Below are 16,033 nucleotides of genomic sequence, written 5' to 3'. Positions count from 1 at the left end.
ACTGCAGTGTTATAGTGTGTTATTCCATGGTAAAGTAATAACAGGATGTTCTGTCTATGTTATGTGCATGAACTTGTATATTCCTGTTTCCTGTGTCATGTTTCCTAATGCTATAAGACATGCATTGCTAATCCTCCATGAAAGTAAAGTATTCTCTCTATAAAACAAGCTTCCAAGCACATGATTCAAAAAGCTGCTAATAGGTTATGGGTCCCAGGCACCCAGGCATTGGAGGGGATACTACAAGTTCAGGCACTGGAGAGGATACTCAGTGAGTACATAGAAGTCTGTGAGTACCGTATACAAGCTACTGAAAGATGGCAAGCGGTTCAGACGTGAAGTTTGCAATAGCAAAGCTGAAGAATGCCAGCTATGGAAGTTTAAACTACAAATGTTTCTTAGCATGGATGACTTGTGGCAAGCGCTAATGAATACAGACAGACTCACAAACAAGGAGACAGTGGAATGGGATGGGAAGGATAGACAGGCAAAAGCAACTATAAGCTTGTTAGTAGAAGATGACAACAGAGACAACGTCCAAATGTGGACTTCATTACAAAGACTACATGAGCGTTCAAGCCTCAACAGTAAGCTTTTTCTGCAAAGAAAATTGTACAAGATGAGACTATAAGAAGGCCAGCAAATGTGTAACCATGTGAAAGCTATGCTAGAGATCATAAAGCAGCTATGGGCCATCGTAGAGGATATAAAAGATAACCATATTGTTGCCCTGCTCATCTGCAACCTTCCAGAGACATATACTGCTCTTATTAATGCTTTAGAAACCAGACCCGAGCAGGAGCTGACACTGGAATATGTCAAAGGGAAATTAATCGATGAATATGACAGAAGGAAAGAAAATACGTACCATGATGACAAAGCTCTTAAGATGTACAAAGGCACAAAGCACAACAAAGAAAGCAGAGACTGTTTTCGCTGTAAGAAGACCGGTCACTTAAAAAAGGACTGTTCTATCTGGAAAGCCGAGCAGCGAAAGCTAGAGCTATTCACAAAAAAAAAAGAGTCAAAGCAAACACAAAGGAAACTGCAGATACATCATGGAGTGGCACCTTTAAAGTGACACAGAGCAGCAAGCCATGCAGCTGGTGCATAGACTCAGGTGCGACAAGCCACATGACTAACGATGAGATCTTCTTCACAAACATTGATTACAATACAAAAGACAAAGTTTTCCTAGCGAACAGGAAAAGCATCACATTCAAAGGTAAAGGCCAGGGCTTCCTGAACTGCATTACACCACAAGCAGAGTATCTTTGTAAAGAAAGTGCTGTATGTTCCAGAACTAGAAGGCAGCCTTCTATCCGTGGAAAGCCTTGCAAACAACCGTCTCACAGTTAAGTTCCAGGGTGATGAATACATAATTCACAATGATAAGTGATTCCTCGCAAAAGGTAAACTGGATGATCAACTATACAAGCTCATCACCACAGACCAGCAAGCCAATATAGTCTCTAATGACCTACACAGCAAATGTATTCACTTATGACCAGGGGCGGACTGAAAACTCATGGGGCCCCCGGGCAATAGGAGATTATGGGGCCCCCAGGCAATCAGAGATTATGGGGCCACACAGTATACACACACACAGTATACACATACATGTACACACAGTATACACAGACAGATGTAAAAAAACACAGATTTATACATACTGTCCCTGGTTTTACTAAGGCTGGCAACCCTGATGGGGCCCCCTAGTGGCCCAGGGCCCTCGGGCAGTGCCCGAGTGGCTCAATGGTCACTCCGCCCCTGCTTATGGCACAGGTGGCTGGGACACAGAAGTCCAGAAGCTATACAGGACATTATAAAAAGAGGTTTATCAGAATATTTAACAATAGCGCCTTGCAAAGTGCTCATGAAATGCAAGTGCTGTATTAAAGCTAAAGCTACGCGTGTTCCCCTTCCACAGGCATCTCAAAGAAAAAACACCCACCCTCCGAAGTTCATACACAGCGACGTATGCAGTCCCACGTCAGGCGGGAACAGATATCTATTGACTTTTATTGATGTTTATTCCAGGTACACAACTACTTATCTGATGAAACACAGGAATGAAACATAAGAGATACTTCAAGAGTTCGTTGCCATGTCTAGCAACAAATTCCAACGCAAACCAGGAATAATACGCACCGACAATGGGGGAGAATACATAAGCAAAGAAGTGGCCTCATACCTGAAGAGACAATGAATAGTACAACAGACAACCACACCATACACTCCTGAACAAAACGGTATAGCAGAAAGGAAAAATCACACTCTTATAGAAATGGCCAGATGCATGTTGTCGGATGCCAACCTACCTCACAAGTACTTGGAAGAAGCAGTTATGACTGCAACCCACCTACAAAACAGACTACCTTCAAGAGCCATTAAAAGTACTCCATTTGAAATGTGGCATGGATCAAAGCCTAGCATAGGGCACATCAGAGTTTTTGGATGTAAAGCATATGCCTATATTCCAGGTGAAAAGCGATCCAACCTGGAGAACAAAGCCGTTCTAGTGGCTACAGTGATTAAACGAAGGGTTACAGAATCCTACAACCAAAGACTGACAAAGTCGAAAGAAAAAGAAAAGGTCGACCAAAGCAAACCTGTGCAGGAGTCAGAACAAGAGTTGGAATTCACATTGCCTAAATCAAGTTCCTCACCAGATTCTGCTGAACTGCCTGAAGTCAGAAGATCCACTCTGACTACAAAGGGGATACCACCCCGCAAGCTGTCATACATGGTGAAAACACACAGCATACTTGAACCAACATACTGGGAAGACATAGAAAAACTGCCAAACTGTGAAGCCAATAAATGAAAAAAGGCAGCAGAAGAAGAATTAAAGTCACTTCAAGAAACTAAAGGCTGGACACTCACAGAAAGGATTAGTTCAAGGCAGGGGCGTCGCTAGGGGGTGGCTTTTGGGGCTATAGCCCCGAATCTGGGGCCAATAGCCCCGAGTCTCTGCAGGGGTCCCCAAAGGGGAGGGGAGGCTCTCTGGGGACCCTTATGTAAGTGGGGGGCTCTCTGGGGACCCTAATGCAAGGGAGAGGCTCTCTGGGGCCCTGATTTTAAGGCAGAGGCTCTCTAAGGACCCAGATTTAAGGGGGAGGCTCTCTGAGGACCCTAATGTAAGGGGGGCTCTCTGGGAACCCTGATGTAAATGGGGGGGCCCTCTGGGTACCCTGATGAAAGGGGGAGGCTCTCTGAGGACTCTGATGTAAGGAGGAGGCTCTCTGGGGACCCTGATGTAAGAGGGGGCTCTCTGTGGACCCTGATGTAAAGGGGCTCTCTGGGGACCCTGATGTAAAAGGGGGCTCTCTGTGGACCCTGATGTAAAGGGGCTCTCTGGGGACCCTGATGTAAGTGGGGGGCTCTCTGGGGATATATATACACACACACACACGTATATTACTGTATATACATGTGTATGCCCGCCCAAGTGTATGACTTTCTTTACTACGCTGCTATTGGCTCTAGCCCCAGATCTTTTGTAAACCTAGCAACGCCCCTGGCTCAAGGTATCAACACAGAATGGCACTGTGGATACCAAAATTGATCAAAATATGTGCCACGTCCCTTAAATTGGAGATATGATTAGAGAATTGTTACTTGGACTTTATAGACACTGAGGTGCACAATGTTAAAATTAAAAATGTTTTTATTATAAATTGATTAAAAATGAAAAACAATTAGATAGACAATGATTAAAAAACTTTGCAAAGTAAAGGTTGCCTAGATACTGATACCGCACACAACTCATACACCAAGAAAAGGATCCTGAATAGTAATAACAAAATTCTTCTTGCAATAGCAAATTATTTTTCTATCAGTCTTGATGGGAGTTGGTCATGTTTTGCAGTAGCTTGGCTCTACATGTTACGCATATATATATATGCTTCTTCAGGAGCTTAGGCATACATTAATGCATTCATCACACAGGGTTTGGCAACAAGGTAGATAACAAAATAGGTAGATATCCAGGGCTACGGTGGATGTAACAGGTACGTGACATCAAGGCGGTGACTAGTCCATAGTAATAATTCCCAGTTGAACAGTGATTATATGGTTATCATAATATAGTAAGGTGGGTGAAGCAAAGGTATGTCACAAGTAGGGATGAGCTATCTGTTCGAGTTGAACATTGGCTATTCGCCCGTTCGCCGAACAGCGAACGATTTGGGATAGCAAATTCCAAAAGCCGCGGAACACCCTTTAAAATCTATGGGAGAAATCTAAAGTGCTAATTTTCAAGGTTAATATGCAAATTATTGTTATAAAAAGTGTTTGGGGACCCGGGTCCTGCCCCATGTATCAAAACAAAAAAAAGTTTTAAAAATGTCCGTTTTTTCGGGAGCAGTGATTTTAATAATGCTTAAAGTGAATCAATAAAAGTGAAATATTCCTTTAAATTTCATACCTGGGGGGTGTCTATAGTATGCCTGTAAAGTAGCGCATGTTTCCCCGTGTTTATAACAGGAGTCCCGTTGCATCAGAGGGGGGGCGCGTCACTGGGAAACCCCGGCGTTTTCCCTGGTCAGAGGGGGACGGGGTCACGTGACGGGTGGCCCCGCCCTCAGCTACATAAGAACTGTCAAGCTGGCACCGCGTCATTGGCTGGGTGCCTCCGGTGGAGGCAGGATCCTGTGCATGTTCCTCGCTGGAGTCGATGGAGATCATCCATCGCTGGAGATCAAGAATTGGATTACATACCTGGAGTAGGAGCATGGATTTATTGCATTATATCGCTGGAATCTCTTTTTATTTTTTATTTTTAACTACTTCAATACAGGGCACTTATACACCTTCCTGCCCAGACCAATTTTCAGCTTTCAGTGCTGTCGCAGTTTGAATGACAATTGCGCGGTCATCCATCACTGTACCCAACCTAAATCTTTATCATTTTGTTCCCACAAATAGAGCTTTCTTTTGGTGGTATTTGATCACCTCTGCGGTTTTTATTTTTTGCTAAACAAATAAAAAAAGACCGAAAATTTTGAAAAAAATAAAAGTTTTGCTTTTTGTTTCTGTTATAAAATTTTGTAAAAAAAGTTTTCTCTTTCACCGATGTGCACTGATAAGGCGGCACTGACAGGCACTGATAAGGCGGCACCGATGAGGTGGCACCAATGAGCGGGCACTGACAATGGGCACTGATATGCAGCACTGATGGGCACTGGTAGGCGGCACTGATGGGTGGCACTGATATGCAGCACTGATGGGCATTGATAGGCGGCACTGATGGGCACTCATGGGTGGCACTGGTGGGCACTGATAGGCGACACTGATGGGCACTGAAAGGCTGTAAAGATGGGTTCTTATGGGTGGCACTGATAGGCAGCACTGCTGGGCACTGATGGGCACTGATAGGCGGCACTGATGGGCACTGATAGGCGGCACTGATAGGCATTGATACATGGCACTGATGGGCACTGATACGTGGCACTGATATGAGGCACTGATAGGCATCCCTGGTGGCACTGGCAGTGGTAGGCATTGTGAGTGGGCACTGATTGGCAGCTGCCTGGGCATTGATTGGCAGCTGCCTGGGCACAGATTAGTATTTCCCTGGGGGTCTAGAGGGGCATACCTGGTGGTCCAGTGTGAATGGCCATCCTGGTGGTCCTGGGCGGCATGATGGTGGTCCTGGGCGGGATCCGAGGGGGGGCTGTGCTGATAAACAATAAGCACAGACCCCCCCTGTCAGGAGAGCAGCCGATCGGCTCTCCTCTACTCGTGTCTGTCAGACGCGAGTGAGGTAAAGCCGATCAACGGCTCTTCCTATTTCACGTGACCCCATCCCCCTCTGACAAGGGAAAACGCCGGGGTTTCCCAGTGACGTGTACGGGTGACCCGGCCCCCCCCTCTGATGCAACGAGACTCCTGTTATAAACAAGGGGAAACATGCGCTACTCTTCCAAGCACATTATTTAATAACCTGCTAATAATACTAACTTTTAATTTAGGTTTGGTGGTTTTTATAGGAAACAAGGCTGTCATTACTGTCCTCCTCGTAAAAATAATTGCCTGGCAGTCATAACATCCCTTACTCTACCTTACTTTAATTATATATATTTTTTGCATGTCTATGAACTTAAACAATGTGAATGACAAGACACAGCAGCAAAAAATAAATCCTGATCCAATTTATCACATTCAGTGGTAGCAAAAACTGGGATGAATTTCGTACCTGATTTATAGAGACAATCATAGTTAAATGTATGCATTTACAAACCAGACATGTTGACTATATGTATATAGTATGTTATTCTTATGGTACAATCTGCTTCATCTCTTGGTAAGATGTTTCACTTATCAACTACACAGATAACTGGTATGTTGGATGGTTTTTTATTTGGGGGTTTAAAAATCAACCGGTACCAGCAGTGTTTTCCTTTCCACAAATTAATTTTTATTCAATCGCTATGTGCTGCTAAACTTACCAAAAATCTGACTATTCTAGGAAAGTGAATTCCCTAGCACTGCCCCCTCCCTTCTTGCATATCAACGACCTCTCCTCTAATTGGAGTCTCTGATTACTATCTTTGCTGACCCAGCTCCCCCGCCCCTCCCACCCTATCCTTATATAGACTTTTACATAACAGTTGATGGAGGCATGAAGGGGAATACTATAAAGTGACAGCTGACTCTGCTAGGGCTACTGACATCACATCCAAGACGGTATAGTGCTGCAGAAGTCTCAGGGCTTTGGAACGTCTACACAAGGGAGGCTTTTACAGGTAAATAACATGCATGGCATACCATAAATTCACATATACCCTAATTATTATTATTATACATAATTTATATAGCACCAACAGTTTGCATAGAACTTTATAATATAGCTAAAGGGGGGAATTATGTTAAAATGAATAGTGTGGTAACAGGGGCAAGCAGTGGCATCTCTAGGGGGTGGCTTTTGGGGCTATAGCCCCGAATCTGGGGCCCATAGCCCTGAGTCTCTGCAGGGGTCCCCAAGGGGAGGGGAGGCTCTCTGGGGACCCTGATGTAAGTGGGGGGCTCTCTGGGGACCCTGATGCAGGAGGGAGGCTCTCTGGGGACCCTGATTTAGGGGGAGGCTTTCTGGGGACCCTGATTAAAGGGGGAGGCTCTCTGGGGACCCTAATTTAAGGGGGAGGCTCTTTGGGAACCCTGATGCAAGGGGGAGGCTCTCTGTGCATTCTAATATAAGGGGGGCTCTCTGGGGAACCTTATGTAAGGGGGGGGCTCTCTGGGGATATATACACACACACACACGTATATTATATACATGTGTATGCCCGCCCAAGTGTACGACTTTCTTTACTACGTTGCTATGGGCTCTAGCCCCAGATCTTTTGTAGACCTAGCAATGCCCTTGGGGGCAAGTATTAAATATAAGATCCTGTCAAGATCAGTTAAGGGGTAGGAGATGGGGTTGTATCAACTTCAGGGGAAGGAAGAAGGAGGGATGGGGGGAGACACCTTTTCTGAAATGTATTGACTGTATAGTCTTGTTGTAAGCTCTTCCAGCCTTCTAACCTCTAAAATGCTACCTAATAAATCTGTTGGAGAGGGTGTAGGTCTTTATATAAGGGGGATCTGGTGTCTTGCAGCCAGTAATATGTGAGCTGTCAGGTTTTTAATGTGGGAAGGAGAACATTGTAATGGCAGGCCAAGTAACTAATTGAGTGGGTTGAAAATGTATGCTACTTTTGCTTTGATACTTTAAGTAACAGACCTGGAACAAGTAGGTAGGTCTCATGACTGTCTCTGATATTTCCTATCTGCATGGTTTCTATGCAATTATATTTATAGTATAATCATTTTTATTTATAGTTATTAATTACATTTTAATAGAGAACATTTATTATGATTACATTTTAATCGTATATTTTAATTATATTTATAATATAATAATTGTATATATCACTACTCCTGCAGGAGTCACTTAGTAGATTGGGTTCTCTGTTCTTCTGCCTCAATAAATACCCTGAATACAACTAAGGTTCAGTATCAAAAGCAAACACCAGACTGGTTGGTGGTAAATGAACCCAATATATTGTCACAGGTTGCAGTAAATAGCAGTATGCACATAAATTAGTTAGTAAAGGAATAGACCAATCGCTGTTCACTATACAATATGCTCACTAGGCTATAGCAGCATAGAACGGAGTTCTATGCAGCTAAATTAGAGTAAACCTGGTAATCCACAAAATCACCAATAAGTAATGGCATTAAAAAACAGAAACAGCAATATTAATCAATAATGTAATAACTCCTCTGTAAACAGTAGGCTATAACTACTAAAGAGATATCTATATGAATAGCAGCAATGAAATGTAAGATTACCTAAAGAGGTACCCCTTACTATGGACAACAGAAAGTTCTTGTGAAGCAGCTATCTGAGCAATCTTTAGCCCTAATTCTTCAGCCAGCTAGAATAGGGGCCCAATCTTTATGGTGGTGCACATGAGTACAGTACCAGTAAAGTCTGTATGCAGTAAATAATGCTTCTAGTTAAAAGGCCAGTCCTTATGTGCTCAGTCTCTGCTAGCAGCAAAAGGTTAATAGCAGCAGTGTCCTCTCACCAGTCCCAACAATACAGCAACAGAGGTCTCACTGTTCAGATGTCAGCTCACATCTGAATCTGCCTGAAATGACACCGGTCCCCAGCACATGGCCACAGGCTTGCAGCAAGCTGATGTGCACACTTCAGTCTCCTCGCATCAAAGAGGAAATTCCTTGGTATTCAGGCTGTGAAAATACATCACTCTCTCTCTCCTTATACCCAGCTCTCATTGTAATTCTATAGTCTAAGCATCAACCTTCCTCTGCACTACATCCTCTATGATTCAGTGCTACCCACCATCAAGCTTCTTGAGCTCAATCTGCTTGTAAGTTACCCTTGGTGGATAGAGGCAGGCAGTGTTAATCCACTGTATATAATATTTATAATAATATGCAATTATATTATATACTATATATGTATAATTCATATGCACATTTAATTCAGTGACTCTAATCTAGCTACTCACCAGGCAATACTTCTTTAACTGTAGCTGAGCCATTGTTTCAATAGCTGAGGATCCTGTCTGGGATTCATGGTCCAAAAGGAGGAGGTAGACATCTTGTAAAGGCACACATTGCTGTAAAAGTCCAAAGAGACTGAATCACTGAGAAGGTTCCCAGAAGCAAACTACAAATTGGATTCATGTACTGTATATATTCTCATATACACCAGATCTACTTTAGATTAGTTAGGAGAGTGAAAATTCTACAAGTTGCTACTCCTCTAGTGAATGTAAAATGAAGGTCATTGAGGAAAGAACAACAAACTCTAGATGATGAGCGTGGTTGGAATTCATTCTGGTAAGTGCTGAGAGGGTAAATACATACATCTACCAAATTTATACTGTATACCATTGTTCATCTGAAGGTAGCTTTCAGTATAAGTGGAACTTAAACCAAAAACCACTTTGTGGAATAATTTGTCCATATGCCTATGTGGTGAATGGACCAGCCATAGAACAAGCTTCAGTCACGGGTCAACGAGGGTCATAAACTATTACAATGCCAACTGGAACCCCAACAAAAATGGGGACTCCAACTCCACCAAGGGGTTAGTACTTTGTTTCCTAGATCTATCTATTTACTTACTCGGATCCTCCTTTTCACTCTGTAAAGAGCTACATATGTAGGATGGTATAGTTCTTTTTAATAGGAACCTGTACTCCATTTCTAACTTTTAAAATGAAAGGTGCTTCATACTTACACACACCTCAGGATGCCTGTTACTTAAAGTGATTGTAAAGTCTTGTTTTTTTCTCAATAAAATTAACAAACATGTTATACTTCCCTGCTCTGTTGCAGTAGATTGGCACAGAGCAGCCCCGATTCTCCTCTTCTCTGGTCCCTCTTCTGTGATCCTGGCCCCTCCCTCCTGTTGAGTGCCCCCACAGCAAGCAGCTTTCTATGGGGGCATTCAAGCTGAGTCACAGCTCCCTGTGTCCATTCAGACATGGAGCTGCAGCCCAACCCCGCTCCCTCTCTCTCCTGATTGGAACCAATGGCCCCACTGCTGTGTCTCAGCCAATCAGGAAGGAGAGTCTCAGATGGCTGAGGCATTCGTGGACATCACTAGACAGAGATGGGGCTCATATAAATGTTAGGGGGGCTGAGGGCGGCTGCTGCACTTAGAAGGCTTTTTATCTTAATGCATATAATGCATTAAGATAAAAAACGTTATGGCTTTACAACTCCTTTAAAGAGTGGAGAGGGATTAGAACACCTGTCAGTTTTTTCCCCTCTCTATTTCATGTTTACCGTTATCAATGAACGTGAATATAGAAGAAAATCACAAATTTTGGGTGGTCCCCAGAAAAGTAATAGAGGGGAAATATTCCAATGAGGACGCAAGTTCTGGTGACCCGGGGGTCCTCAAGAGATTACCTTAATTTGCATGGATTTCCTCTCACTTCCTGTTTAGCTATTACTCTACTATAGGCTTTGCATACAGGGCAAAAAATGACACCTTGAAACTACATGATCAATGCACATCTTTGGCAGCTGAAAAACACAAGGTAGAGACAGGAAAGATTCTATTGCCTTTTAAAGTTGTGGCTGAAATCCCATTTTGTCTATTCCCACTCAGTTGAAGGGTGCCATATACCAAAGAGCGAAATGTACAATCCTAAACTCAGTAACAATCATTTTTTTTCCATTGTTAGCAACTGCCACAGCTGTGACCACATTCTCAGTACCTGCTGGCCGAGGGCACTCCGTGCAGACTCACATAGTCGGATGATGTTCTTGGCGTATTCAGATTCTACAGAAAAGAGAGAAGGAAGAAAGGAATCCAAAAAAAATCTATTATACATCCGACTCCTCAGAGATCACCAGATTTGACACTATGCCAGTTAGGCTTCATGTATACCCTAACTACATTTATCGCGGTGGCATAATCGCAGCACGATTTTGCCATGGTTTTGCCTTGTTTTGCATTTCCTCACAGCTGACAGTCAAAATGTTCCCATCCTGAATACGATTCTTCCGCGTTCAGGGGAGGGAGGTTGAGGGAGGTTGAACCTCACCTAACCTCACCTAACCACAGCAGCTCCTAAACTCTGCTAAAACTTTGGGGGTTATTTACTAAAGGCAAATCCACTTTGTACTGAAAGTGCACTTGGAAGTGCAGTCGCTGTAAATCTGAGGGGAAGATCTGAAATGAGGGGAAGCTCTGCTGATTTTATCATCCAATCATATGCAAGCTAAAATGCTGTTATTTATTTTCCTTGCATGTCCCCCTCGGATCTACAGTGACTGCACTTCCAAGTGCACCTGTAGTGCAATGTGGATTCGCCTTTAGTAAATAACACCCTATGTGTACATGGACACACACTGTAGGCTTTTATGGAATTGAGTTATGGAGCTTTGGCAAAAAAATGCAAAAAGCTTCTAGACTCAAGTTTAGGAGCTGTTAGTGTACATGAAGCCTTATTATGTGAACTGGTTGTAGAGTGGCATGCTGGGATTTTGAAGAAAGTCTCACATTTTCACTTACTTGCTGTTTCATATTTCTATTAATGCACTATGTATTTGGACTTGTACTAACCACTGGGTTGCCATTTGTTTTACCACTAAATAAGCTTTCTTTGCTTATTTGCTGCTAAGATAAAATTACAACCAAATAGGGGTGGGAATAACAGGAATAATCACTTTCCAAGGCTGGCCGCCTCAACCTCCGCAACATCTCTAAAATATGTCCCTTTCTAACCAATGAAACCTCAAAGTTCCTGATTCACTCCCTGGTTATCTCTCACCTCGACTACTGCAACTCCCTCGTTGGCTTACCTTTACATAGACTATCCCCCCTTCAGTCCATCATAGATGCTGCTGCCAGACTCATCCACCTTACAAACCTCTCAGTGTCTGCTACTCCTCTCTACCAATCCCTCCATTGGCTGCCACTCACCCAATGAATTAAAGCGGAGTTCCACACGTTTTTTAGTTTAGTAACCATTTCAGCCCCGAAAGATCTGGCTGCTCAATGACCAGGCCATTTTTTGTGATACATCACTGTGTCGCTTTAACTGACAATTGCGCGGTCATGCGACGCTGTACCCAAACAAAATTGACGTCCTTTTTTTCCCACAAATAGAGCTTTCTTTTGGTGGTATTTGATCATCTCTGCGGTTTTTATTTTTTGCGCTATAAACAAAAGAAGAGCGACAATTTTGAAAAAAAAAAAACATTGGGGGTTATTTACGAAAGGCAAATCCACTTTGCACTGAAAGTGCACATGAAAGTGCAGTCGCTCTAAATCTGAGGGGTAGATCTGAAATGAGGGGAAGCTCTGCTAATTTTATCATCCAATCATGTGCAAGCTAAAATGCTGTTTTTTATTTTCCTTGCATGTCCCCCTCTGATCTGCAGCGACTTTACTTTCAAGTGCACTTGCAGTGCAAAGTGGATTTGCCTTTAGTAAATAACCCCCATTATCTTTTACTTTTTTCTATAATAAATATCCCACATTTAAAAAAAAAAAAAAAAAAAAAATTTTCCTCAGTTTAGGCGATATATATTCTTCTACATATTTTTGGTAAAAAAAATAGCAATAAGCGTATATTGATTGGTTTGCGCAAAAGTTATAGCTTCTACAAAATAGGGGATAGATTTATAGCATTTTTATTATTATTGTTTTTTTTTTTACTAGTAATGGTGGCGATCTGCGATTTTTATTGGGACTGCGATATTACGGCAGACAAACTGGACACTTTTGACACATTTTTGGGACCATTGACAATTATACAGCGATCACGAGCGATCGCAGGTGCCCGGCATGCATCGTGCCCGCCGGGCACTCACATCGGCTCCAGGCACACGCTGCGCGTGCTCGCTCCTCTTGGCCAAAAGGCGAAACGACGTTCCCTTACGCATCTGTGTGTGTATACACACAAATCCCGGTTCTTTCAAGGGAGTAGAGACAGATCGTGTGTTCGTACCAAGTATGAATACCGATCTCTCTCTCTCCTCCTAGACAGTCCCATCCCCCTACAGTTAGAACACACACTAGGGAACACAGTTAACCCCTTCATCGCCCCCTAGTGTTAACCACTTCCCTGCCAGTGACATTGATACAGTAATCAGTGCATTTTTATAGCACTGATCGCTGTATAATTGTCAATGGTCCCAAAAATGTGTCAAAAGTGTCCAGTAAAACTTCGGCAGCTGGTCGGCAAGCAGTTAAAAGTCAGCAGCTATGAAAAGTGTAGCAGCTGACTTTTAATAAACAGACACTCACCTGTCCCACGGTCCAGCAGCGAGGGTGCCCCAGAGCCTCGCTCCTCTCCCCCTCCTCTCCACTGGTGCCGTCATAGCCACTGTGGGCACTCGGCCGTGACAGCTTTCAGCTTCATGGCCGGGTGCGCACTGCGCATGCGCGAGTCGCTCTACTAGTGGCCAGGCAATCTTATGGGACCTGTGACGTGTCCCAGAAGATTGCAGAGAGGGAGGGGCCGCCTAGGGGGAGAAGAGGAGTCACCAAGGCGGCCAAGAGCAGGAAGGAGGAAGTGGGATGGGAAGTCCTACTCTAAACTAAATACCCACTCCCCCCCCCCCCCAAAAAAAAATGACATGCCAAATGTGGCATGTATGGGGGCGAGGAGTGCTTAAAGCGGAAGTTTCACTTTTGGGTGGAACTCCGCTTTAAGTTCAAAATACTAACAACAACTTACAAAGCCATCCACAACTCGGCCCCAGCTACATCACTAACCTAGTCTCAAATCGTACCCTTCGTTCCGCCCAAGACCTCCTGCTCTCTAGCTCCCTCATCGCCTCCTCCCATGCTCACTTCCAGGACTTTTCCCGAGCCTCTCCCATCCTTTGGAATTCCCTACCCCAATCTGTCCAACTATCTCCAACTCTACCCACCTTTAGACGATCCCTAAAAACATTTCTCTTCTGAGAAGCCTATCCTGCCCTCACCTATCAACTGCTCTTTTATTTTCTCCATCGGCTCATCCCCCACAGTTATTACCTTTTGTACCACTTGACCCTCCCTCTTAAATTGTGAGCTCTAATGAGTAGGACCCACTGATTCCTCCTGTACTGAATTGTATTGTAACTGTGCTGTCTTCTCTCATGTTGTAAAGCGCTGTGCAAACTGTTGGCACTATATAAATCCTGTATAATAGTAATAGTAATAACAGTAAAGTCATACCTCCCAACATTTTGAGATGGGAATGAGGGACACCTACTTGCAAACGTATGTAGGCATAGGACACGCCCCCTGACACAACCCCTTAAAGGAGAATTAACCAAAAAAAGGTTAATTAAATCCACAAGGACTTTTTTTTTACCACTACTATTCCTTTGTATTGGCTTTTAAATTTACAAAAATGCAGCAATTTAGAAATTGGATGAAAGTTTTAGCATTGGGAAACAATTTTGAAAGATAAAAAGTGCAACTATATAGATCAGACCAAAATGAGGGACAAATGAGGGGGAAAGAGGGACAGAGGGACATTACTCCAAATCAGGGACAGTTGGGAGCTATGGTAAAGTACAACCTTGCTTATCCACTCACCTGCATTGGAAAAGACAGGCAGCCCTGTATACATTGCTCCAAGCAAATCATATAGGAATTTTTAAATAAAAGTTTTTGCTTACACAATAAACTTGTACAGCCTAATCTGCAAATGAAAACCTGTATTCCAAACAGATACAAATGTATTAACCTGGTCAGGCCTAGTTTACACTTGTGGCAAGGTCTCAGATCATTTTTCAGTGGTGTTTGATCAGCGGTGAGGAGGCAATATATCACCTCCTCATTGGCCTATTTAGCTCCCTAAATTGCTCACTACCGCAGCTCAGCCTTGTACATTGCAGGGCGGTAGTAGTGCAGCCCCAATCATTTGAATGGATTGCAATCGTCAGCAGTAGTGACAGCTGAACACGACAGTGGGCATAGCTCCCAACTGTCCCTGATTTCGAGGGACTGTCCCTGATATGGAGCAATGTCCCTCTGTCCCTCTTTCCTCCTCATGTGTCCCTCATTTTGGTCTGATCTATATATATAGTTGTATATAAAATGCACTTTTTATCTTTCCCAGTGCTAAACCTTTCATCCAAATTCTAAATTGCTGCATTTGTAATTTTCTAAAGCCAATATAAAGGAATAGTAGTGGTAAAAAAAGCTCTTGTGGATTTAATTAACTTTTTTTGGGTTAATTCTCCTTTAAGGGGTGTGACAGGGGGCGTGTCCTTTGCCTACATACGTTTGCTAGCAGGTGTCCCTCATTCCCATCCCAAATTTTGGGAGGTGTGACAGTGGCTACAATTCCTGCCATAAAGTAGCAAGTAGTAGTAAGCAATCGTTGCCATGGCATGTGCACAATCCTGGCTGCTGTCTTTGCAACTTAACTTGTCTATCAAGGAACATTTATAAACAGCATGGTAGATAAGTGGTTATATCAAGCTCACAGTTGCTGCTGCAGTAATTTATTTTCAAGTAAAAAATGTAGATTTTAACGTATGCAAAAATTTTTAAAAATGCCTTAGTAGGCAAGTGGTTAAGGAGGAGTGGGGGGGGGGGTCGTAAAAATAGCCTCAGGCTAAAAACAGGTTCAGCCACATGTTTTTACTGCCCCCCAACCGCAAGTGTAAACAAGCCTTTATATATTCTATAGGAATCATTATAAGTATTTTAGCTAGTATTATATGGCTAGTAGAAATACCTAAATATGTTTTAGTATTATTATCCTGTAAGGCTGCATTCACACCAGTTTTGACTCATAGGCAGATTTGTTGCAATTCTGCCCGCGATTTCAAAGCGGCGAGGTGTGAATGACAAATCATAGAACACACAGTTGAGACGCCATTCGTTTGAATGGCACCTAAAATTGGCACTGATTGTCGCTAGATAAATTGCGCTGCAATCGCGGCAACACGCATCGTGTGAAGCTTGTCGCCCAAAAGTAACTCCTGAACTTTTTTGGCGGCATGATTCACGCAATGCGGGTTACCACGATTGCAGCACAATTTA

The 16,033-nt window shown here is 43.2% G+C and overlaps 1 protein-coding gene across 4 annotated transcripts in view; it reads right to left on the bottom strand.

The window, feature by feature from the left end:
• The window catches only part of GMIP (GEM interacting protein), a 152,089-nt gene that overhangs the window by 65,992 nt on the left and 70,064 nt on the right, over positions 1-16,033 (bottom strand). For all 4 annotated transcript variants that reach the window (XM_073622506.1, XM_073622507.1, XM_073622508.1 and 1 more), the window contains 2 exons: positions 10,752-10,816; positions 9,027-9,137 (listed from right to left, as the gene is read on the bottom strand). In XM_073622506.1, coding sequence (XP_073478607.1) covers positions 9,027-9,137; positions 10,752-10,816 — 176 coding nt within the window. The remainder of the gene's footprint in view (positions 1-9,026; positions 9,138-10,751; positions 10,817-16,033) is intronic.

The sequence above is a fragment of the Aquarana catesbeiana genome, linkage group LG03 (assembly GCF_042186555.1).
Source record: "Aquarana catesbeiana isolate 2022-GZ linkage group LG03, ASM4218655v1, whole genome shotgun sequence".
Lineage (NCBI taxonomy): Eukaryota > Metazoa > Chordata > Amphibia > Anura > Ranidae > Aquarana > Aquarana catesbeiana.
This window is presented reverse-complemented; position numbering and strand designations above follow the sequence as displayed.